The 25231-nt window shown below is 45.1% G+C and overlaps 1 protein-coding gene across 1 annotated transcript in view; it reads left to right on the plus strand.

The window, feature by feature from the left end:
- PIP4P2 (phosphatidylinositol-4,5-bisphosphate 4-phosphatase 2) overlaps nucleotides 1–25231 on the plus strand; it is a 60313-nt gene that overhangs the window by 12091 nt on the left and 22991 nt on the right. The window contains exons 2-3 of the mRNA XM_068234869.1: nucleotides 18539–18687; nucleotides 22601–22707. Of these exons, the coding sequence (XP_068090970.1) occupies nucleotides 18539–18687; nucleotides 22601–22707 (256 nt within the window). The remainder of the gene's footprint in view (nucleotides 1–18538; nucleotides 18688–22600; nucleotides 22708–25231) is intronic.

Below are 25231 nucleotides of genomic sequence, written 5' to 3' on the forward strand. Positions count from 1 at the left end.
TTTTCTGACATGAGATATTAGCTAGCTGCATTGACAGCTCGGGTAATGTGGTTTGGCTGTGCTGTGAATGTGTACTCTACATGCTAAAATGATGATCACAAGGAATGGTTTAGGAACCCCTGAGGACAGAGCCTCGTGTTTTTTGTGTGCACTCTGGGGAGGTGTCACATGCAGGCAAGCGCTGTCTCTCTGGCCCCAGCTACACGGAATGTTACAACAGATGTATTCATCCTGGATATCCCATCTTCCATCCCACCGGAATGTCCAGGCGGATCCTCCCCTGTAGAGATGTATTCTTCTTTCTTGAATAACAATCTGACTTCCAGGAACCATTCTGAGAGCTGCCAGTTATGCAATCGCTCGCTACAATGCTTGCCATACATTATTCAATGTTTTATATAGATTACATGTTGGATATAGTAAAGATATTAAATGCAGGGCCGTGGAGTTGAGGAATTGGAGCAAATGTTGGGTACTTGGAAAATCCGACCTGTAAAAAAAAAAAAAATTCACCGACTCCTAATAAATTTAAACTGCAATTATTTTTTTAACTCCAGATAACTCCAGATTTTAAGGTCTAAAAGCGGTGCAATTTTTTCACAAGGTGTTAGATCTCTGGCTGACCTGCATCTAACTCACCTCCCCTGGATCCAGCTCTGCAATTCTCCCTCCACCCAGCGGATGGCGCTCTTCATGTATAGTGAGATCTCAGTCTGTTGTCATGACATCGGAGGGATCGAGAGCCTCTGAGAACCGGAAGAAAAATGGCTACCAGCGTCTGGATACCGGGGTAGGTGAGTTGCAAATGCCCACGCTATACTCTGCACAGACCTCCTGGAGGCTTATCAGCCGGGTTCCAGCGTGTAGTCTTGCCACCTTGCAGAAAAAGGCTTCCGCTTTTTAGCCTCGGTTGTCGGTTGTCACCTCGGTTGTCCTTTAAATGTGGGTTCCGATAGAGTAACACACAGCGTGCTTTGCGTTTTCCAGGCAATGTGCACAAAGGCAGTGAAGCATACTTTAATTGTACTGCATGCTTTACTGTGTGGTCTTCACTGATTGCTTCACTGTATGGACTTTTCAGCACCATTGCATTATTCTGCTTTGATCTTACCGTAATGTGCATAGTGTGAAAGGACCCTTAGTAAACATTATCTGTTGCAATTGTATTCTGCCTTTTTTCTTCAGGAAATCAGCCTTTTTTCTTAAAGGGTAAATCAGCTGTGAAATGCACAAGTAGACACACTGCACTCAGCGGGATGTAATTTCGAACATCACAAAATCAAACTGCATTGTGCGGGGTGTAGTTTATGTGGCATATACCTTCCCTGAGATAATCCTGCACATTTGAAACTGTTGTGAGCCACATAAAATGGTTAGGCAGGCTGTCAGGCCTTGAGTTTTACACCTGCATTCCAGCACGCCAAAAAGAGCTTGTCAGTTTAATGGCTCCTGGTCAAACGGTTGTTTAGTTTTTTTGTTTTTTTTTATGTAGTTGTCATCTGTATTAGAACAGCAATAAATTGTTCCCCAGACTTCCGCAGTTTTGTAAAACAGATTGCACAAAGCAGCATTAAAATTACTTGTCAGCAGCGTTTCCATCCGCCTGAAGACTGCTTTTTTTCTGGGCTATTAGGTGTCCAGATCCAGTCTCTGTCAGCCCCCTTGTGTCTGAGGAGATGAGAAGAATGTCATAAAGTCACCACATGTCCCTTTCCTCCACCTTCTGACCCAATAATATACTCCAGAGTCCAAATACTCCCTAAATCTGGGCCACAGAGACAACTACCCCTCCAACTGCAAATGGAAGCAACTGTTGCATTTGATTTTTAAAGAGTTTTTTTTTGAAAATTGAGTAAGAATATGTAGGGGTTCCAGAGGTCACACATGCCTTCCAGGAAAAAAAAAAAAGACACCAGGAGCCCCATATAGTATAGTATGTCAGATAAATGGGACAGTTGTGGTAATACTTCTAACATTTTAACCCCTTCCCGACCGCCTAATGCCGCTAGGCGTCAGGAAGTTGGCAGCCTCAGGACCACCTAATGCTGATTGGCGTCAAGTCCTGGAGCTGTAGTTTAGCACAAGCGCAATTGTTCCCTGCCTATTCTCTGAGCTCGGCTCCGTGATCAGCCCGCTAGCTGCGATCACGGCTAGCAGGCCATTAGTAAACGAAAGGGGAAAGAAAACCCCTTTGTTTACATCGGTACAGCGCTGCTGTCTAGTGCAGTGTTCTACAAGGGACACTCAACTGTCCCTCACAGCGGCTGGCAATCTAAGCCCTCTCATAGGCTCATGCCTATGAGAAGCGGAGAAGAGGACGGATCGCTGTCCTAGTCAATTCAGGACATGGAAGTGCGGTAGCAGGGAGATGGGAGGGAAAGTCAAACGTGTTAAAGTCTGAAGCGGCAATAAATTTGATATTTATACCTTATAGTTTGCATAAGGAGTATCAGGAGAAGTGAAACGCCGTTTTCCAGCGGCAAAACAAGGGGTTTATACCCCCCAAATCCCCGGGGGAAAATCCAGGGAGCGCTTCCTGAAAGAGGCAGAGTTTTGGGCTGTAGCTCTGCCTCTACTGAAGTCAATCGCAGCTGATGGCCACCTTTCCCCACCCCTCTCAATCTTCCTTCACCGAGAGGGGCAGGGAGAGGTGGAGATCTGCACGGCGGTTGACTTCAGTAGAGACAGGGCTACTGGGCAAAGCCGTTCAAAGTCGTGGATGTTTGTCCTGGGATTTGAGGGGTATTAACCCCTCGTTTTGCGCTGGGATGCGGCGTTTCACTTCTCCACATACAGTACTTCTTATGCAAACTAGCAGGCAAAAATATCAAATTATTTTTGCTTCAGAGTCTCTTTAAGCCTAACAAAAAAAATAAATAAATCCAAGGATCCCAGGAGCAATCAGACGCCTCCAAAAGAATGTCCTGTTAAGGACCATGAAAGGAGGTAAGATTTCATTTGTGTGCTGAGTTGTAGGGCTGTGCAGCAAGCTGTCAAAGCTGCACAGCACCGATTTGTGAAAAATGGCCTGGTCACTACAGGGGTGTATGCCTGTGGTCCTGAAGTGGTTAAATAGTGCTTTTCTCCTGTTGGACTCAAAGCACTTGACAAACACAGAACATTTATATGAAAGTTTTTCTCCTGGCGGACTCAAAGCTCCAGAGCTGCAGCCACTAGGGGATGCTCTATAGGCGGTAGTAGTGTTAGTGTAGAGTCTTGCCCAAGGTCTCCTCACTGAATAGATGCTGGTTGAGAGCTGCAGCCACTAAAGGTGAGCTCAATAGGCCACTCTGCGGTGTTAGGGAGTCTTGCCAAAGGACTCCTTACAGAACAGATACTGGCTTACTGAATAGGAAGTGCCAAGATTCCGAACTTGGTCTCCTATGTCAGAGGCGGTGCTTCATTACACTATCCAGCCACTCAAAATGATACTCACAAATCCGGGCTGCAGCAACGGCACCCACGTTGCTGTGCTTGTGAGGTGATCCTAGCGTGGTTCGGAGGGGTTGGCCCTAGAGCTGCGCAGCCGCACTCGCGGCCAGGCGGACTGCGCAGCCGCGGCCAGAGGAAGCGGCCATATTGGGAGCGGCACGAGAGCCCGACCCGGCCTGTTGGGTCGCGATCGGCACGGGGGGCGATCTCAGGAAGGGGACCCGGCGGAGCTGCACGGAGGGCGCGGACCGCGTCCTCCGTGCATTTAAACATCTTGCAGGTACTTGGCTTTTTTAGCCATTTTGGCCTCGTAAGTCCTTTAATTCATTTTTAGGAGACGTAAGATAGATACAATTGTTTATTTCATTAGTTTATTTTCACCTCAGGTGTCCTTTTAAGTAACCTTTTAATCTTTGTGAATTTCTTGACATTTCTTGGCATCTATTGAGGGTATTAACCTCACTAGTTGGTAATTTTACTTTTCAGTAGAGTAATAGGTTTAGGCTTCTTGCACACAGGAACGTTACAGGCGCACGTTAGTGCAGCCTGTAACGCTCCCCCAACGCACAGCAATGTAACACAAGTGGGCTGTTCACACTGCCCACGTTGCGTTACATTGTAACGCAGCAAAGTGCTGCATGCTGTGCGTTCTATGCGGCTAAGCCGCGTTAGACTGTTTGCACATGCTCAGTCACGTTGGGGAGGAGGGGAGAGCGGCCGGGCACATGGCTAATTAATATTCACTGCACTCAGTGACGTGCAGGGTTTACTTCCTGGAGCTGCCGCTCTGTGCGGCGATTGGCCGGGAGGGACCACGTGATGCCGCATGCGTCCAAGAGTACGCATCACGGACGCCAGAGTGAGCTGCACAACGCGGCTCACTCTGATGTCCACACCAGAGAGCACCAGGTGTTGCGTTAGGGGCACGTTATGTGCCCTATAACGTCCCCTAAACGCAACGTCCTGGTGTATCACTAGCCTTAGTGTATTGGAAATTGGCAAGGTGATCGGTAAGGTCAGTTGTTTTCTGCATTACCGAATGCTGTAATGCTAAGTGAATTGAGGCCTATATCATAGCTCCCAACTGTCCCTCTTTTGGAGGGACAGTTTGCAAGCCCTGTTCCTCTTTCCTCCTCGTGTCCCTCTTTCTGGTCTTTGTCCCTCTTTCTAGTGTAAATATATATTTCTCTACTAAAAAATGTGTTTGACTCTAAACTTTATTCCCATCCTTTAAATTGATATATTACTAATTTTAAAATGTTAATATGAAGGAAAATGAATCAGGATAGAAAGGACCAGTGTGGTTTGAGGTATGTGTGACTAGGGGTGTGGCAGGGGTGGGGCTTAAGTGTCCCTCTTTCTCATCTCAAAAAGTTGGTAGGTGTCCCTATATGTCGTAGTGGTAACAACATAAATGTGGTGGGAGGAGGCAGCCCAGGTATAATGAAATCGTTAGTCAGGTTATTTCGGCACGTGGCGCTGTGCGCTGAAGCTGGGTGCCATCATTTGGTCCAAAGCAGACTGTCTACATGTGGGGTTGATATGGCTGTGTAAAAGCTATAGGCTTGCTATACACCAGCGGTTCTGCTTGCCTGACTTCAGGGGCATAAAGAGATGATTTGCATATTCAGTATCTGTGCGTTGTGGGTAACCACAGATGTTAACTTAAAGCTGAATTATCGCAAGTACCTTCTGTTTTTTTAAGAAGGCAAATCACATCAATAATCGATTGTATGGATTCAGTAATCGGGACACGATTGTATCACTCGGTCCTGACCTGCATGATGATCTCCTGGAGCAGATGCACCCCCCAAAGACTGTACAGTAGAATCTCATTATAGTAAACTCTGATATATTATACCTCTGGTCCCAGGTCTCCACCACGTGCCAGTGTGTGACATGTTCTGATTTGGTACATTTTTGATATAGTAAATTACTTGGCCCTGTCGCTTGGAGTTTATTATAAAGGATTCTACTGTATTCTGCGAAACACATCTGCTCCAGAAGACAAGACACAGAACATTTAAATTGCACTTTTCTACTGGCGGACAGAGCTGCAGCCAATAGGGTGAGCTCTATAAGCAGTAACTGTGTTAGGGAGTCTTGCATAAGGACTACTTACTGAATAGGTGCTAGCTTACTGAACCCGAAGATCCAAGATTCGAACCCTAGTCTCCTACGTCAGAGGCAGTGCCTTTAAAGTGTACCTGACATGAGAAGCGTCTCAGGTATCATACTTACCTGGGGCTTCAATAATCCCCCCCTTGAGGTCGCTCGTCCCTCGCCACCTCCCCGCGTGGCTCCTGTCACTCTCAGTAGTGACCAAAATCCTGGCACTTTGGTGCGTATGCACGGCCCAGCCAACGCGATCCCCCCCCCCCCCCCCCCATCATCACGCTCCCGTCTCTTTAAGGCTGTAGACACACTATTAGCACTTTCTAAGTGCTTTTCTGACCATCAGAGCGTTCTGAACATTTTTTTTTAAATGCTCCCCTTGACTTGCATTAAAATCGCGGTAAAATCCCAGTTAAACTGTCGCAATTGCATTTTAAAAAAAAAATTGCAATCAAGGCAATTTTAATGCAAGTTAACCACTTGAGGACCTAGGGCTTTCTACCCCTTTAAGACCGGCCACTTTTTTTCCATTCAGACCACTGCAGCTTTCACGGTTTATTGCTCGCTCATACAACCTACCACCTAAATGAATTTTGGCTCCTTTTCTTGTCACTAGTAAAGCTTTCATTTGGTGCTATTTGATTGCTCCTGCGATTTTTACTTTTTATTATATTCATCAAAAAAGACATGAATTTTGGCAAAAAAATGATTTTTTTAACTTTCTGTGCTGACATTTTTCAAATAAAGTAAAATTTCTGTATACATGCAGCGCGAAAAATGTGGACAAACATGTTTTGGATAAAAAAAACCCCATTCAGTGTATATTTATTGGTTTGGGTAAAAGTTACAGCGTTTACAAACTATGGTGCAAAAAGTGAATTTTCCCATTTTCAAGCATCTCTGACTTTTCTGACCACCTGTCATGTTTCATGAGGGGCTAGAATTCCAGGATAGTATAAATACCCCCCAAATGACCCCATTTTGGAAAGAAGACATCCCAAAGTATTCACTGAGAGGCATAATGAGTTCATAGAAGATATTATTTTTTTGTCACAAGTAAGCGGAAAATGACACTTTGTGACTAAAAAAACAAACAAACAAAGTTTCCATTTCTTCTAACTAAAAAAAAATGAAATCTGCCACGGACTCACCATGCCCCTCTCTGAATACCTTGAAGGGTCTACTTTCCAAAATGGGTCATTTGTGGGGTGTGTTTACTGTCCTGACATTTTGGGGGGTGCTAAATTGTAAGCACCCCTGTAAAGCCTAAAGGTGCTCATTGAACTTTGGACCCCTTAGCGCAGTTAGGCTGCAAAAAAGTGCCACACATGTGGTATTGCCATACTCAGGAGAAGTAGTATAATGTGTTTTGGGGTGTATTTTTACACATAACGATGCTGGGTGGGAGAAATATCTCTGTAAATGACAATTTTTTTAATTTTTTTTACACACAATTGTCCATTTACAGAGATCTTTCTCCCACTCAGCATGGGTATGTGTAAAAATACACCCCAAAACACATTATACTACTTCTCCTGAGTACGGCGATACCACATGTGTGGCACTTTTTTGCACCCTAACTGCACTAAAGAGCCCAAAGTCCAATGAGTACCTTTAGGATTTCACAGGTCATTTTGAGAAATTTCGTTTCAAGACTACTCCTCACGGTTTAGGGCCCCTAAAATGCCAGGGCAGTATAGGAACCCCACAAATGACCCCATTTTAGAAAGAAGACACCCCAAGGTATTCCGTTAGGAGTATGGTGAGTTCATAGAAGATTTTATTTTTTGTCACAAGTTAGCGGAAAATGACACTTTGTGAAAAAACACAATTAAAATCAATTTCTGCTAACTTGTGACAAAAAATAAAATCTTCTATGAACTTGCTATACTACTAACGGAATACCTTGGGGTGTCTTCTTTCTAAAATGGGGTCATTTGTGGGGTTCCTATACTGCCCTGGCATTTTAGGGGCCCTAAACCGTGAGGAGTAGTCTTGAAACAAAAATGACCTGTGAAATCCAGTACAGTATAGGAACCCCACTAATGACCCCATTTTAGAAAGAAGACACCCCAAGGTATTCCGTTAGGAGTATGGTGAGTTCATAGAAGTTTTTTATTTTTTTGTCACAAGTTAGCGGAAATTGATTTTAATTGTTTTTTTTCACAAAGTGTCATTTTCCGCTAACTTGTGACAAAAAATAAAATCTTCTATGAACTCACCATACTTCGTACGGAATACCTTTGGGTGTCTTCTTTCTAGAATGGGGTCATTTGTGGGGTTCCTATACTGCCCTGGCATTTTAGGGGCCCTAAACCGTGAGGAGTAGTCTTGAAACCAAATGTCGCAAAATGACCTGTGAAATCCTAAAGGTACTCATTGGACTTTGGGCCCCTTAGCGTACTTAGGGTGTAAAAAAGTGCCACACATGTGGTACCGCCGTACTCAGGAGAAGTAGTATAATGCGTTTTGGGGTGTATTTTTACACATACCCATGCTGAGTGGGAGAAATATCTCTGTAAATGACAATTGTTTGATTTTTTTTTTACACACAATTGTCCATTTACATAGAAATGTCTCCCACCCAGCATGGGTATGTGTAAAAATACACCCCAAAACACATTATACTACTTTTCCTGAGTACGGCGGTACCACATGTGTGACACTTTTTTGCAGCCTAGGTGCGCTAAGGGGCCCAACGTCCTATTCACAGGTCATTTTGAGGCATTTGTTTTCTAGACTACTCCTCGCGGTTTAGGGCCCCTAAAATGCCAGGGCAGTATAGGAACCCCACAAGTGACCCCATTTTAGAAAGAAGACACCCCAAGGTATTCCGTTAGGTGTATGGCGAGTTCATAGAAGATTTTATTTTTTGTCACAAGTTAGTGAAAAATGACACTTTGTGAAAAAAAAACCAATAAAAATCAATTTCCGCTAACTTTTGACAAAAAATAAAATCTTCTATGAACTCGTCATACACCTAACAGAATACCTTGGGGTGTCTTTTTTTCTAAAATGGGGTCACTTGTGGGGTTCCTATACCGCCCTGGCATTTTACGGGCCCAAAACCGTGAGTAGTCTGGAAACCAAATGTCTCAAAATGACTGTTCAGGGGTATAAGCATCTGCAAATTTTGATGACAGGTGGTCTATGAGGGGGCGAATTTTGTGGAACCGGTCATAAGCAGGGTGGCCTTTTAGATGACAGGTTGTATTGGGCCTGATCTGATGGATAGGAGTGCTAGGGGGGTGACAGGAGGTGATTGATGGGTGTCTCAGGGGGTGGTTAGAGGGGAAAATAGATGCAATCAATGCACTGGGGAGGTGATCGGAAGGGGGTCTGAGGAGGATCTGAGGGTTTGGCCGAGGTGTGCTAGGGGGTGACAGGAGGTGATTGATGGGTGTCTCAAGGTGTGATTAGAGGGGGGAATAGATGCAAGCAATGCACTGGCGAGGTGATCAGGGCTGGGGTCTGAGGGCATTCTGAGGGTGTGGGCGGGTGATTGAGATAGGGGCAGATAGGGGTCTAATCTGATAGGTAGCAGTGAAAGGGGGTGATTGATGGGTAATTAGTGGGTGTTTAGGGTAGAGAACAGATGTAAACACTGCACTTGGGAGGTGATCAGACGTCGGATCTGCGGGCGATCTATTGGTGTGGGTGGGTGATCAGATTGCCCGCAAGGGGCAGGTTAGGGGCTGATTGATGGGTGGCAGTGACAGCGGGTGATTGATGGGTGGCAGTGACAGGGGGTGATTGATGGGTGGCAGTGACGGGGTTATTGATGGGTGATTGATAGGTGATTGACAGGTAATCAGTGGGTTATTACAGGGGAGAACAGATGTAAATATTGCACTGGCGAATTGATAAGGGGGGGTCTAAGGGGAATCTGAGCGTGTAGGCGGGTGATTGGGTGCCCGCAAGGGGCAGATTAGGGTCTGATCTGATGGGTAACAGTGATAGGGGGTGATTGATGGGTGATTGATGGGTAATTAGTGGGTGTTTAGAGGAGAGAATAGATGTAAACGCTGCGCTTGGGTGGTGATCTGATGTCGGATCTGCGGGCGATCTATTGGTGTGGGTGGGTGATCAGATTGCCCGCAAGGGGCAGGTTAGGGGCTGATTGTTGGGTGGCAGTGACAGGGGGTGATTGATGGGTGATAGGTGATTGGCAGGTGATTGACAGGTGATCAGTGGGTTATTACAGGGAAGGACAGATGTAATTAATGCACTGGCGAATTGATAAGGGGGGGGTCTGAGGGCAATTTGAACGTGTGGGCGGGTGATTGGGTGCCCGCAAGGGGCAGATTAGGGTCTGATCTGATAGGTAACAGTGACAGGTGGTGATAGGGGGTGATTGATGGGTGATTGATGGGTAATTAGTGGGTGTTTAGAGAAGATAACAGATGTAAACAATACATTTGGGAGGTAATCTGACGGCGGGTTTGCGGGCGATCTAATGGTGTGGGTGGGTGATCAGATTGCCCGCAAGGGGCAGGTTAGGGGCTGATGGGTGGCGGTGACAGGGGGTGACAGGGGGTGATTGATGGGTGATAGGTGATTGGCAGGTGATTGACAGGTGATCAGTGGGTTATTACAGGGAAGAACAGATGTAATTAATGCACTGGTGAATTGATAAGGGGGGTCAGAGGGCAATCTGAGCGTGTGGGCGGGTGATTGGGTGCCCGCAAGGGGCAGATTAGGGTCTGATCTGATAGGTAAAAGTGACAGGTGGTGATAGGGGGTGATTGATGGGTAATTAGTGGGTGTTTAGAGGAGAGAATAGATGTAAACAATGGATTTGGGAGGTGATCTGATGTCGGATCTGCGGGCGATCTATTGGTGTGGGGGGGTGATCAGATTGCCCGCAAGGGGCAGGTTAGGGGCTGATTGATGGGTGGCAGTGACAGGGGGTGATTGGAGGGTGATTGACGGGTGATTGACAGGTGATTGACAGGTGATCAGGGGGGATAGATGCATACAGTACATGGAGGGGGGGTCTGGGGAGAATCTGAGGGGTGGGGGGGGTGATCAGGAGGGGGCAGGGGGGGGTAAAAAAAAATTGCGTTGACAGATAGTGACAGGGAGTGATTGATGGGTGATTAGGGGGGTGATTGGGTGCAAACAGGGGTCTGGGGGGTGGGCAGAGGGGGGGGTCTGATGGGCGCTGTGGGCGATCTGGGGCAGGGGGGGGGGAAATCAGTGTGCTTGGTGCAGACTAGGGTGGCTGCAGCCTGCCCTGGTGGTCCCTCGGACACTGGGACCACCAGGGCAGGAGGCAGCCTGTATAATACACTTTGTAAACATTACAAAGTGTATTATACACTTTGTATGCGGCGATCATCGGGTTAACATCCCGCCGGCGCTTCCGTATGGCCGGCGGGATGTTGCGGCGCCAGGCGGAGGCGGAGGATCGCGTCACGGATGACGCGATCGCTCCGCCCATGCCCCTACAAGGACCGCCGCCATTTGTCTATACGGCGGTCCTTGCGGCGTCCACTTCCCGGCCGCCTCTGTGCGTTAGGCTGTCGGGAAGTGGTTAATGGGAGTTTTTTTTTTTTTAAAAAAGCTCAAAGCTCTGATGGTTATATATAGGAAAGTGGAAGACCGCTCTGAAAAACGCTACATCAGAGCGGTTTTCCATCCATTTTTGTTACAGAAGCTGTTCAGTTACAGCTGTACGGTAATAAAATATAGCAAACGCTGCACAAAATTGTTAAAAAAAAAACGCTAGGTATGTTTAGAGAATATCTCTAAACATTTCTAGAATCGCTCAGAAAAACCTCTTCAAAAACAGCTAGCGTTTCCGTATCCGCTAGCGGTTTTTGTTGTGCACTGGCCCATAGTGTGTCTACAGCCTTACCAGCGCACTATCCAGCTACCAGAGCAGCACATAAGAATGGACTGCCAATGTCTTTTTATTTCATTAAATATATCAGCATACTTTTACTAGATTCTGCAATACATAGGAAAAAGCCTTGTAAGTTTTCACATGTGTGAGTAATAAATTGAAGTCTTTCTGCCAATAACTGGAGCCTGGCTGTGAACTGCTTTTCTGCCTGGCTGGATGTGTCAGGTGAAGTGATATAGGGAAGTGGACATGCTAACACGCTCTGCTACAGACTTCGCTTTACATTATGTCAGTCTGCTTGTTACAGAAGATGTAAATGTACTAATTTAGTTTTTCTTTTTTTTCTTAGTTTAAAGGGACTCTGAACAGTGCAGAAACTATGGAAAGATAGTTACATTGTATTACACAGGGCAACTTTTTGCTAAAGTCAGCAGCTCCATTCTGCTGAATGGAGCTGCTGACACTGGGGAAAGTGTTGTTCTGTGTAATACAATGTAACTATGGAAAGATGGATATCATTTTAAAGCTCTCTCTCTGACGACCCCTAAATCGTCGCCCTACGCCTTTTAGTTTTCTCTATTTTTGCGATCGAAATCGCAGCCGCTGCAATTTCAATCGCGAAAATAGCGAACACTAAAAGGCGTAGGGCGGCGATTTATATATCATTGGAAAGAGGAGAAAGAGAGCTTTAAAATGATATGCATTTTCCATAGTTTCTGCACTGTTCAGAGTCCCTTTAACAGTGTGTTTTGCATAGGATTTTCTTGCACCTACATTTGCTTTAACCCAAATGCAGATGCATAAAAAATGCTCTACCGTTTTTGTAAAAATTGAAGTGCATCAGTAGAAATAGGGCACTTTAATTCCTATGATGATCACTGTAGCCTGGTGATCTGGGAAGAGCAGACGATTAATGTGCCATCTGATTTTCGGATTGTAAAGTAGAAGTGAAAACGCGCCCTTATATGTGCATCTGCTTTCCCCAAATACATTCCATAATAAACCATGATGTTGGGCGGCATGGTGGCGTAGTGGTTAGTACTCTCGCCTCGCAGTGCTGGGTCCCTGGTTCAAATCCCAGCCAAGACGCTATCTGCATGGAGTTTGTATATTCTCCCTGTGTCTGTGTGGGTTTCCTCCAGGCACTCTGGATTTCCTAACATCCCAAAAACATACAGATAGTTAATTAGCTTCCCCCTAAATTGGCCCTAGACTATGATACATACATAGACCCATGGTAGGGATTAGATTGTGAGCCCTTCTGGCGGACAGTTAAGTGACAAGATAATATACTCTGTACAGTGCTGCAGAAGATAATGTCTCTATATAAATACTAAATGATGATAATGTCAAGGAATGCAAAGCTTACTTCCTGAGCCCATTACACAAGTTCCTAAATAAGCATTATTGGGAGAGTTCTGTTGTCCAAAAAGGTGCTATTATGTCATGGATACAAGACTACATAATCTGAATAATTTGTCATGTTGTGAAATGTGTAGGTCAAAATGGAAAGGTCATTTTTAAAAACTTTAAAGGAGAACTGTAGTGAGAGGTATATGGAGGGTGCCATATTTATTTCCTTTTAAGCAATACCAGTTTCCTGGCTATCCTGCGCATCCTCTGCCTCCAATACTTTTAGCAATAGACCCTGAACAAGCATGCAGCAGATCAGGTGTTTCTGACATTTTTGTCAGATCTGACAAGATTAGCTGCATGCTTGTTCCTGGTGTGATTCACACTACTGCAGGCAGATAGTTCCGCAGGGCTGCCAGGCCACTGGTGTTGCTTAAAAGGAAATCAATATGGCAGCCTCCATATCCGTTTCACTACAGTTGTCCTTTAAATTACAAAATGTCTCGTGTATAACTGATATCCGTTTTTAAATGGTGGTTTATTTTTCCCTTTAAGCCCTCAAAATCAGTACGTGCCCCCACATCTGCTGCTATAGGCTGGTGCGTAGAATAGCAGCGCACAGCAATCGTCAAGTTTATTACCATTAAATCTGCCAAGTACTTTACTAGGAATTTTTCTGTCACAGAGCATAAAAATGAATTGGGAAGGCTGTGGCCTGAATCCCTCTTGCCTGCCTTCCACCTCGGCTGATGCTAATGTCATGTGAGCTGCTGTCAGGGCAAAGGGCGGCCGGCTGTGTGATTTATTCACTGGGATGGAAAGGCCACAATAAATCCTTACCACCGAGCCCATTCTTTTATAGAACGTTAGGAATAATTGTAGAATGTTTTCTGCCCAATATTGCGCTCACAGGGATGCAGGAACATTTTTTTTTTTGGGATTTAAACCTGTCAGTCGAGGATTTGAACAGGCCAGTCTTATTCCCAGAGGTGTGTCAAACTCAAATATATAGTGGTCCAACATTGAAAACTATGACCAAATCACAGGCCAGTTCCGTAACTACGGAGGTCTGGGCCCCAGTGCGAGTTATACATTGGGGCCCCCCGGGCACTCTATACATAACAATTGATACGGCGCACCAAAACCTGCCAAGGACAACCACAGTGTCAGAGGTGCAAGAAGAGGATAAGGGACAGTTTAATGATTACCACTATTCAAAGCATCTATAGAGGTGATTACTAGCACAGGACCATTAGAGGAGCTAATACTGCAGTTGAGGGAGGGCTCTACGGGGCCCCTCTGGCCCAAGGGCCCCCGTTGCAGTCAAGACCTCTGTAACTCCTATTGCTACACCACTGTCACGGGCCAACCTTGACTTCAAGTGGCCACCTCCCTCTCTTATACTGTTCCCTGGTGTCTAGTGGCCCCTCTCCCTCCACCATGTGCCTTCCCCGGTGGTCTAGTGCTTCCAAATATAGCACCCCTGGTGGTAACCTCTTCTCCAGAGGTAGGAAAGGTGGTGATGGCGTCCCTTAAAAGAGAAATGCTAGTGCTACTTCCACAATAATCCCATGGAGTCACAACGCTGGTGACGTGCATGCGCTGTCCTATTCACTGTGCCACGCTGAGTCCGGCAAGCTGTGCAATCACATTGGCATGCATGGCAGCACTTCCTATTGGCTCATGTGGCCCCTTTCGCTCCGCCCAACCCTCACTCTTCGTAGTTTCAGCAACTAGCGCTGAGGGGTTCGTGGGCCAAACCTAATGCAAAGTGGGGAAACCACTTACCGGTCAATTTTGATGGCACTGGGGTCATATTTGGCACACGGGCTAGAGTTTGATGTGTATGGCTTGAGGTATACGTTTTTAATAACTTTCAAAAAAAATTTTTTTAATTTACAGGAATAAAGAAAGGGGGGAAAAAGACACAAATTAAAGTAAGGCAACTTTCACAGTGAGACGTTGTGTTACCTGAAAGCCTCAGAGGTGGTGCATTGCAGTGCGGAAAGCCGCATTGCAAAGCGTCTGTTACATCGCACCGCTGTGAACAAGGCAGGGCTGTGGAGTCGGTCCAAAAATCCTCCGACTCCTCAGTTTAGGATTCCACCGACTCCGACTCCTCTAATTTGCATATTACAATTTTGTTGATTAAAAGTATGTATCATGAAATTCGTCTCTTAACTGCCAACGCTTAGGAATTTTACAAGACAACTGAAGTGAGAAGGATATGTAGACTACTATATTTATTCCCTTTAGACTAAAACTAGTCCTTGGTAAGAGTACTTGTAAAAGGTACAAACCGGAACAAAGAACATCTATCAGGCCCTAGGCAATGTAAGTGTGGGTACATGTAAGAATGATGTGCAGGTACTCTGCAGGGAAATGAGGAGATTGTAAACAGACAACACCTCTGTGTTCAATGTGCACAGCATTCTCAGTGGATTCCATGCAGCTCTGGGGGGAGTGCATATGTAGAGTATAGTACTACTGTGTAACAAAGTAAACCTGAGACAGATGAAATTAAAGTTTTATACATACCTGGGGCTTCCTCCAGCTGCCTTCAGGATAATCAGTCCCTCGTTGTCCTCCTCTACCACCTGGATCTTCTGCTATGAGTCCAGGTACTTGAGCCAGTCGGGCGTAGTGCGCATGCACACACTCTGCCGCCAGGAGCATACTACACCTGTGCAGCATTATTGCGCAGGTGCAGAATGTTCCTGGCTGTGGGAGCGGCATGCGGCCGGACAGTGCTGACTGGCTGAATTACCAAGACTCATAGCAGAAGATCCAGGTGGTGGAGGACAGCAAGGGACTGATTAGCCTGAAGTGGGCTGGAGGAAGCCCCAGGTATGTATAAAACTTTACTTTTCCTCCGTCTCAGTTACCCTTTAATTTGTAGTCACCAAACCAAATTTTAACACATCAAATTATTTGATTTCATCAGCAAAGGGAGTGCATACATTTGCATAAATCAGCATCAATGCAGAATTATTTCCATCCCGTTGACCATCTCTATTAGTGACACGGCTACACATCAGGCTTTATTCTTAAAGCATAGATGTTATTTAGTATATATAAGAGATTCCTGTGTACACATCATATCATATATACAGTCACAATCAGCTATGTATATCTGATCTTAAAAATACGGGGACTGCTTTATTGAAGCAGCACAAGTAACTAATTTTGATTGGTTTATTTCATTTTTGTGGACTAAGCACAGCTATTACTGTATATATACATTATTTGTAATGACTATTATCTGAGAAATAGAACATTTTTTTCATATTTTCTATTTTAATTACAGTTACAAATTCATTAGGAGTCGGTGCATTTTTTCCCGACTCCGACTCCAGGCACCCAAAATTGCCCGACTCCGACTCCACAGCCCTGGAACAAGGCCAAAGTAATCCTATAATGTGCATCTGGCTTCATGTGTTAAAGCAAAGTGATAGCAAGCAGATTCTTTACAGAATAATGGTAGATCGGCTTCCCATAAACAGAACATCTGACAAGAAGTCCTAATGTTCAGTAGAGAGTGAAATTATCAGGTAGTTGGATGAATGATCGGTTCGCTAGCTATTCTCTAGATCGGTGTAGATTTCTGATGGTAGATCAGTCATTTGTTCAACCATACACTTCTCTTGCCTTTTTTTTCCCTGTGTCTTAACAGTTTATAGTACCTGTTATTACTAGTTGCCTTTAAACATAACTGGAAATGTTTGTGATGTGCAATATACTGGAACCCAAAAGCCTGGCCTAGTCGCGCCCTATCACGCATGCCCGGCCAGGCAGGCACCCGCGCCACGCTCCTGGGAGCGATCTGCGCCTGTGCAGAAGTACTGCGCAAGCGCAGATCGCTCCCAGGCAAGGGAGCGCAGCAAGGGGAGCACGCAATTGTGGGAGACGGCGAGGGACGAGCAGCCTTAACAGGGCTTTAAGGAAGCCAAAGGTAAGTATTATACCAGAGACACTTTAAGCAGCTTTGCAACACCAGCTGCTGACATTCTCTTCCCCCTGCCGCACTGCACGCCATTGCTTTTCTCTGCTTTTCTCTCTCCATACTTACACTTCCTTACATCTCTGATTGTGGACTTTCGTGTCCGCCAGAGGGGCACTTCCTGTGTGGGCATGGTCTCTAGTATCAGGGAATCAGTTGAGCCTAATGCTACGTACACACATGCGACAACGATCGTTCGTTGTCAACGACGAACGATCTTTTAATTGACGAAAGAACGACCGAAGTAAAGTTAGTTGTAAAAAGTATGTAACGATCACATCGTTAGAACGAACGTTACACCACGTAAAAGCACTTAATGCGCCTGCGCATAAAATTGTAAAGTTCCTTGGAGAAAAAGTGAAATGCGCATGTCCAGCCTGGTACGAACGATCGTTTCCAACGATGTGCCACTTTTGCTAACGATCGTCGGTGGTAAAAATCCGCCAAGACAGAACTTTGTTTTGTAGCGATTTGCCTCGTTCGTCGTTTGCCTTAATAGTCGTTGGTTCGTTTTTTGTAACGATCGTCGTTGGTAAAGATCGGGGAACGATCGTTACAAACGACTATAGTCGCATGTGTGTACGCACCTTTAGTCGGACTTTGGTGTTGGACTGGAATTCCGCCATCATATTTATGTCCCACTCTATGGGACATAGGACTGGACCGGAGAAATAGTAATGTCCTGCTCTGTGGGACAAAGGAGTGGAAAGGGTTAAACTGGGTTAAAGCTATAGTGTTCGCAGTGTTGTCTGGCGGCCATTATTTTTTGTTTTGTGTACTAACGTTAACACAGAGCTATTTTAAAGCCCAGGTCTGAGGGGAAAAAATGTTGTTTGGGTTATTTTTTTTGGGGGGGGGGGGGGGGAAGAGAAGGCTTGGGTAGCCAATAAAAATAAACAAGTGTGGCCTTTACATGGGTGGATAATGAAATGATGAGTAATATGTTTGTGAGAAGTGCATTATATAGGTAGAAAAAAAAATGTTTTGTAAAAAAAATAATACCTTTTTAATGGATAACTAATAGAGTTAAATGATGCAAGCTTTCTGGGATCTAGTCCCCTTCTTCAGGCATATTTCCAGATGTAAGCTGAAGTAAAACACTCATGCAGATAAATGGTATGCAGATATATGGAAGTGCATTGAAACTTCTCTGCCATCCCCACCTAGCCTTTTTAAAGGGGTTTCCATTCTCTGGAGGCGGCAGGCATGACCTTGCACTGGGGTCCTCCTATCTTCTGAAATACCACCAGCATACCCTTGCGGTGCCCAATCTCCTGCAGACACTGCTGGGAGAGGGTGTGGCACACAAGACAATCACTCATCCCCTTTGATCCTATTGGAGAAGGCATTACTATGAAAGCTGCCAACCACCCTGTACGTGCCGACTATCAGAGTATATACAGAAAAAGGGCATTAGGTTCTAGTGGGTGGCTTTTATGGGACAGCGTTGAGCACAATGCTGCTGTTTGAAAGCTGTATTAAGTCAACAAGCTTTTTAACTGCTTCTAGTCCTGCAATTTCCGAATGCAGAAAGGCATCATTCCTGCCAATCCGTTTGGCCTCCTTTATCTCCAGTTTCTATCAATAGACTCGGCTAATAGTGGATGTTCTGAGGTTTTTTTTTTTACTGAACTGTGCCCTTAATTAGATTTTAAAATGCTGTAAATATGATTACTGGGTAGCATTGAGCCTCATCCTTATACGTTATCAGGGATTTCTTCCGTTACAGACTCCATGTTTACATAAAACGTTGACCGTCAGTTTTTACAAACTCATTCTTCTCTTTTCAGCTGAATTGCCTCCTCCATACACAGCCATTGCCAGCCCAGATGCCAGCGGAGTTCCTGTAATAAACTGCCGGGTGTGCCAGTCTCTTATTAATCTGGACGGGAAGCTCCATCAGCACGTTGTGAAGTGCACAGTCTGCAATGAAGCCACGGTAAAGGCATTTTATTGGCTAGTAAGAGGCTTTGTTGGGAGATACTGTCCTCCAGCACCAGAGATGGGAAGTAATTTCTCAGTGTAAACATCTACATTGACTTAAAGCATTAGGGACAGCCATACCATCCCAGGAAAAAAACATATAAAAAACATTTTACATCTTAACTGCCTCTGACTGAAGCCAATCCTGATTTCATATCCTTCCTTATGCTGGGTAGACACTACACGTCTTTCCGCTCGATAGATGGGATAATTTCCGACATGTCCGATGTTCCTTCTGATAATTTTTGGGTCTTTTTTTTTTTTTTTTTTTTCATAGAAGTGAATAGAAAAAGTTAAGAAAAAACGAGCAGAATCGACTGAAAAAAGCGATTGGACGGAAAAACATATCGTGTGTGTGTACCCAGCATTACACTCCTCCCCTCCCCCCTTTCCTAGGAACTGCACTGTCATATCTAGATTGCTTTGTAAACACATTTGAGAACAGCATAGATTTTTATTTCAGTAGCTTTACACTGAACTGCTCTCAGCCAATCATTGAGGAATGTGGGAGGGGAGATGACAAGCTTCCCTCTCCTTAGCAGTGTACCAAATAGAGCCAAGCTGACTGAGATAAGATTCATTACAGTATACACCTTTATGATTATATTGGAATGCTTCCAATGCAGGGTCAGATTGTAGACTGCATAATAAACACAGAACAGTGGGTAAATGGAATTTGATTTTAAGGCTGACCACCCCCCTTTAAAGAACAAGCGACACCCATGCTAACCTAGAAATAAAAACACATATATAAGTAGATAAATACTACTTCTACTTACATAGCAGATGTATTGTGCTATCCACGTAATGATTCCTGTAATTTTATAAAGGAAAAGCAGAAAATCCTATTCTAGGCAGTGGCCATCTTGCCAAGCTAATACTGACATCATATCTTCCCTGACTCTTGTCCCCCCCCCCCCCCTCCCTTCTCTTGCTCATTGTGTATTCATTAGCTGCCCTCCTCCCAGAGTCTTCAGACACTCCCACTGAGGTGTATACTAACAACTGCACTGTTTATTTACTGTTTATTTACACATCCAATCGCGGAGTCACCTCAGCCTTGCTTGTAAACACAAGTGATCAGAGGGTGTTTCTGATAAGGAGCTAGGCAGGGAAATAAATGGAAGAGTAGGAATATATTCTAGATGAAAAGAACTCCCAGCATTCAACTGTTTGGCACTAGGGCCAGTGCTCCTAAAGTATGTGATAACTACAAACCATAACAGCAGAAAAAGTTTTTAAAGTTTTTTTGAATGCAGGATTAGCAGCTTTATCACTTTTACACTCAGACGAGTTACTGTTGAAATTTGATTTTTATGGTGACAATACCGCTTTAAGGTGGCCAAACGCTCATCAGTTTTTGTTCCGCAATATCCAGCCGATTTGATCACTCTGATCAAAACGGATAGAAATCGATGCAGGGATCTGCCCATTCATTCAATTTTTTGGGGGGCGAAATCTAACAACTGGATTGGTCCAGATGGAAAATTTAGGTTGATCACCAGCGGGTCCAGAGCGGTGGCATAGCGTTGCACTGGATCGGTGCAGTGCAACGCTGCAGTTCGATAGATTTTTTTAAAAAATAGATTTCATTCTGAAATCTATTGTAAAGCTTTTCTTAGGGTGTGGCACACATTAGATAGATTCCTGTCAGATTTGATTTGACAGTAATCTATCTGATGGTTGAATTTGGCAATCTGTAAGTGTATGTCCACCTTGGCATTGGTTGTTAACATTCACTGGTTTCTATTCCTGGTATGTTAATGTTCTCCTCATGTTGGCCATGTTGGTTTAGAATGAGTAAGCTGACCAGCATATGTGGCTATACTAAGGTATCGTACCTATTTACAGATGCACCTTAAAGTGGACCAAACTCTTGCACAGCACACAATAAAAAGTCTTTATTCTATGTGTAGATTCTGAAGAAACCCACTGCTTTGTGTTTGCTTAGCCACATCAGTGTCTAACTAGTTCTTCACAGCAGCTGTGAATAGACTGCCGGAGCACTGCTGCTGCAGCTCTCTGTACAGTAAACACCGATGCTTAACTACTTCAGTGCTCCCTGCAAAGTGAAAACCTATTCTAAACTTTAAGATAAGAAGCAGCTAGTTGAGTCCGAACTGATGTGCGTTATGCAGTGTCACCTGAGGTGCCTTCTTTCTTCCCCTTGGTTCAGCGTTCCTGCTATTTTCTGGGTTATTTTTCCAACTTTGTTTCAGTCTGTTGGTGTGACATGCAGTATAACAGCAGCTCTGCATGTGTTTTCAGACATAAAGCATTTTTAATTCATGACAGAAATATGGCAGCATCTGTATTTACCTCACTTCAAGTGTCCTTTTTAATGGGAAGTGTTTACTACAAGTACTGTTGGATCAGGCAGCAGTCATTTAGCCTGTTTGTAGACTTAGGCTAGGTTCCCACTTGAGCCGGCCCTCTAACACTGCAAGAGTGAACAGTGTAGTGTCCACTCCGATGGTCCGGTCAGAGCCTGGAGCAGATGCATTTCAACCATGAGCTAAATGGTAAACTCATCCACTGGTCCAGGAAAAATCGAGACCGCAAAAGAGTTGTGCTTCCTGCAAGGGATCCGTTGTAGACTGACAAGCATGAATTGATAATACATTTGCTCAATTGCTATAGTAGGAACTGAACCTAATTGACAAAAGAGGGACATATACACACACGACCTCTATAGAGATAAAAGTTTTAGGTCAGGGCACACTGCTAAAGCCTTCTGACCAAAATCACTTCGGTTCTGAAATCCCAAATTAATTCCCAGCATGGGCAGCACAGTGGTGTAGTGGTTAGTGCTCTCATCTTGCAGCGCTGGGGCCCCGGTTTGATTCCTAGCCAGGTCAACATCTGCAAGGTGTTTGTGTGTTCTCCCCGTGTCTGTGTGGGTTTTCTCTGGGAACCCCATTTTCCTCCCACATCACATTTGGTATGATTAGATTGTTGTTAGCTCCTCTAAAGGGACAGTTAGTGAGAAGACTGTATACTCTGCACAGCACTGAGGACGATGTCGCTATACAAATATTAATAATACATTGCTACAGCTGTGTAGTTAACACTTTAGCAGCCAATTTATTTAGAAACTTGCAAATGCTCCAGGTCAGTTTTATTTCGGCACATTTTTTATTTCTTATTTGTTACATTTCCCTGCTAATTAGTCCTGCTGTAATGTGTGTTTATGGGCACGTGTCAGTAGGGGGCAGTATTAGACAATAACAGGACTGAGGTCAAAAACATTGCGCTTATCTCACTAACGAGAGAACTTTATTGAAACTGTTAATGGGTTAAAGAGAACCCGAGGTGTGTTTAAATAATGTTATCTGCATACAGAGGCTGGATCTGCCTATACAGCCCAGCCTCTGTTGCTATCCTAAGGTCCCCCTGCACTCTGCAATCCCCCATAAATCACAGCCGTGCTGTGAGGCTGTGTTTAAATCTGTAGTGTCAGTCTCGGCTGCTCCCCCGCCTCCTGCATAGCTCCAGTCTCTGCCCCCATCCCTTCCCTCCAATCATCAGGGAGGGAAGGGATGCAGGCGGGGCCCGGAGTTCTGCAGGAGGCGGGGAGAGCAGCAGACTGACACTATAGAGATAAACACAGCCAGCTCTGACAAGCTGTTTGTCAGCAGCGTGGCTGTGATTTATGAGGGATTGCAGAATGCAGGGGGACCTTACCGGGGTTTGGGATAGCAACAGAGGCTGGGCTGTATAGGCAGATCCAGCCTCTGTATGCAGATAACATTCTTCAAACCCACCTCGGCTTCTCTGTGTGTGTGTGTGTGTGTGTGTGTGTGTGTGTGTGTGTGTGTGTGTGTGTGTGTTATATATATTTGTGTAATTTATTCTGTTTTGTATTTTAGCCAATCAAGACCCCTCCCACGGGTAAGAAGTACGTCAGGTGTCCTTGTAACTGTCTCCTTATCTGCAAGGATACGTCACGGAGGATAGGATGCCCGCGGCCTAACTGGTACGTCCTGAGCCTTTATAACGCGGCCACATCTGCTCTGATGAATGCTTGCTTACTCCATGAGATTTCTGAATGCAGTCAGATGTATTCCATGCAGCATTCTCCTCTGTGCAGATTGGGCTGACAACAGATTAGCAGAGAATTCTCCATCCACCCCCTGCTGGCGACATCAGCTCTTCTCTGTGCTCACACTGAGCAGCAAGCGTCATATTTCGTGCGGCGCAGCTTAAACCCATTAATATCAGCGGTGATGCAGTTTGTGTAGGATTAGCCAGGGAGCAATACGTAACTGCCTACTGCTCAGAGAACTGATGTGAGAGCCACTGCGGAGCCACAGAAATTCCCTTAAAATGGAGTTCTATTTAACCGTTTAATATCCAGGGCTTGAAAGGAAACTTGAAGTGAGAGGGATTTGGAGGCTGCATATTTGTTACCTTTTAAAGCGGTGTAAAACTCTGACATAATATTCAATAAAAACATGTTTTCCTACTTTTTTATATGCCATACGATTGTCATATTTGCATTTGTGCATAAGTATTAGTAATTTAGAAATTACCCAAAAGAACAGTTTTTTGCTTTGAGAGCTGCCTTTGCATTTTATTCATAACTGGTTTTATTCATCTTGTATTGAAGGCAGAAATGCTTTGAGTGTCTGTCTGTGTCGGGGAGCTTCTGCACAGTCATTGAATGTGTCACATTCCTCACTTGATACAATTAAGTAAACACAAGATAACATTTATCTCCACTTCGGATGCGTCCAGATTTCTCTGCACTGAACTTTTAAGTTCTGTGTGTAACCCTTTGAATGCTGTTCTAGTAAAAAAAAAAATGCTGGTTGTATATAATATGCTGTAAATAATTTTTTAGAGCAAAAAAGAAATGCTGGGTTTCATTCCTCTTTAAATACCACCAGTTGCCTGGCTGTCCTGCTGATCTTTCTGGTCAGTGGTGTCTGAATCACACACCTGAAGCAAGCATGTGGTTACTCCAGTCAGAAACATCTGATCTGCACATGCTTGTTCAGGGTATACGGCTAAGGCCTCTTTCACACCAAGACGTTGCGTTTTAGGGGACGTCAAGGTCGCATAACGTGCCCCTAACGCAACGCATGGTGGTGTTGAAGTTGGACGTCAGATTGAGCTGCGTTATGAGGCTCTTCATGCTATCCTGGGAAGTCCGGATCATTGAAATGATCCGGATCTTTGAACCGAATCTTTGAATCATTTTACTAGAGAAGCAGGGGTGCAGCAGAGTGAGAGGTGCAGGAGAATGAGGGCACATTGAGGGTGCTAATGGGGAAGGGAGAGATGCAGCAGGAAGATTGTGCTTGTGCACAGAAGCTGCAGTTCCTGTTTCTTCGAGACATCCACTGTGAACCGAATCCTTCATTGTGGTGATCCGGATGATTCGACTCACAAAAAAGATCCAAAGATCTGAATTGTTCATGATCTGGACAACACTACAGTGCAGTGAATATTTATTAGCCATGTGGCTAGGAACAATAGCGACTCTCCCCTTACTGAGCATGTGCAAACAGTCTAACGCAGCTAAAACCACCTATAACGCACAGCATGCTGCACTCTATTTGAACGTCCAGCGTTACACTGTAACACAACATGGGCACTGTGAACAGCACATTGCTTTTTCATTAATGTGAGTTGGGCTGCGTTACAGGCTGCACTAACATGCACCTGTAACGTCCCACTGTGAAAGCAGCCTAAAAGTATTACAGAGAGAGGATGAGCAGTACAGTTAGGCAGCTGGTGTTGTTTAGGACTAACTTCACATATGATGCAGTGGGAGTGTCCTATGGCAGGAGAGCCCAGGGCAGGTAAATCGCACCACACTATGTCCTATTTCCCACACACCGTGAAAGACAGCGTAGACAGGGTGACAGGATACTCCCTGCTGGACAGGACGTACAAACAAATATGCCATAAACTCCAATGCAAATGCCTGCCACGTGATAGCGCTTGTACTGCCGGACAATGCACTGCAGAGTCTGCCGCCTTTGTGTCATTGTAACCACTTCCGCAGCATCGCACCGTGGGTAGTGTGGCCAGACCCATAGAGACTAATGGCCACTGTGTCGGAGGAGCGTACCAGGACGCAATGCGACATATGTTTGAAAGGGGCCTTAAAGAGAGTCTGAAGCGAGAATGAATCTCGCTTCAGACCTCAAAGATAGCAGGAGCATGCGTGCCCCTGCTAAACCGCCGCTATCGCGCCGCTAAACGGGGGTCCCTTACCTCACAAATCCCCCTCCGTGCAGTGGGGGATCTCTTCCGCATAGAGGCAGGGCTAACCGCCGCAGCCCTGCCCCACGCACGTCTGTCAGCGCGTATCTCCGCCTCTCCCCGCCCCTCTCAGTCTTCCTTCGCTGAGAGGGGCGGGGGAGAGGCGGCGATGCGCCGCTGATAGATGGCGCTGAGAGGCAGGGCTGCAGCAGTTAGCCCTGCCTCAAGAGCAGCAAAATCTACGACCAAGTTGGTCGTTTATTTTGCAGGGATGGGTTTGGGGGTGA

The sequence above is a fragment of the Hyperolius riggenbachi genome, chromosome 5 (genome assembly GCF_040937935.1).
Source record: "Hyperolius riggenbachi isolate aHypRig1 chromosome 5, aHypRig1.pri, whole genome shotgun sequence".
Lineage (NCBI taxonomy): Eukaryota > Metazoa > Chordata > Amphibia > Anura > Hyperoliidae > Hyperolius > Hyperolius riggenbachi.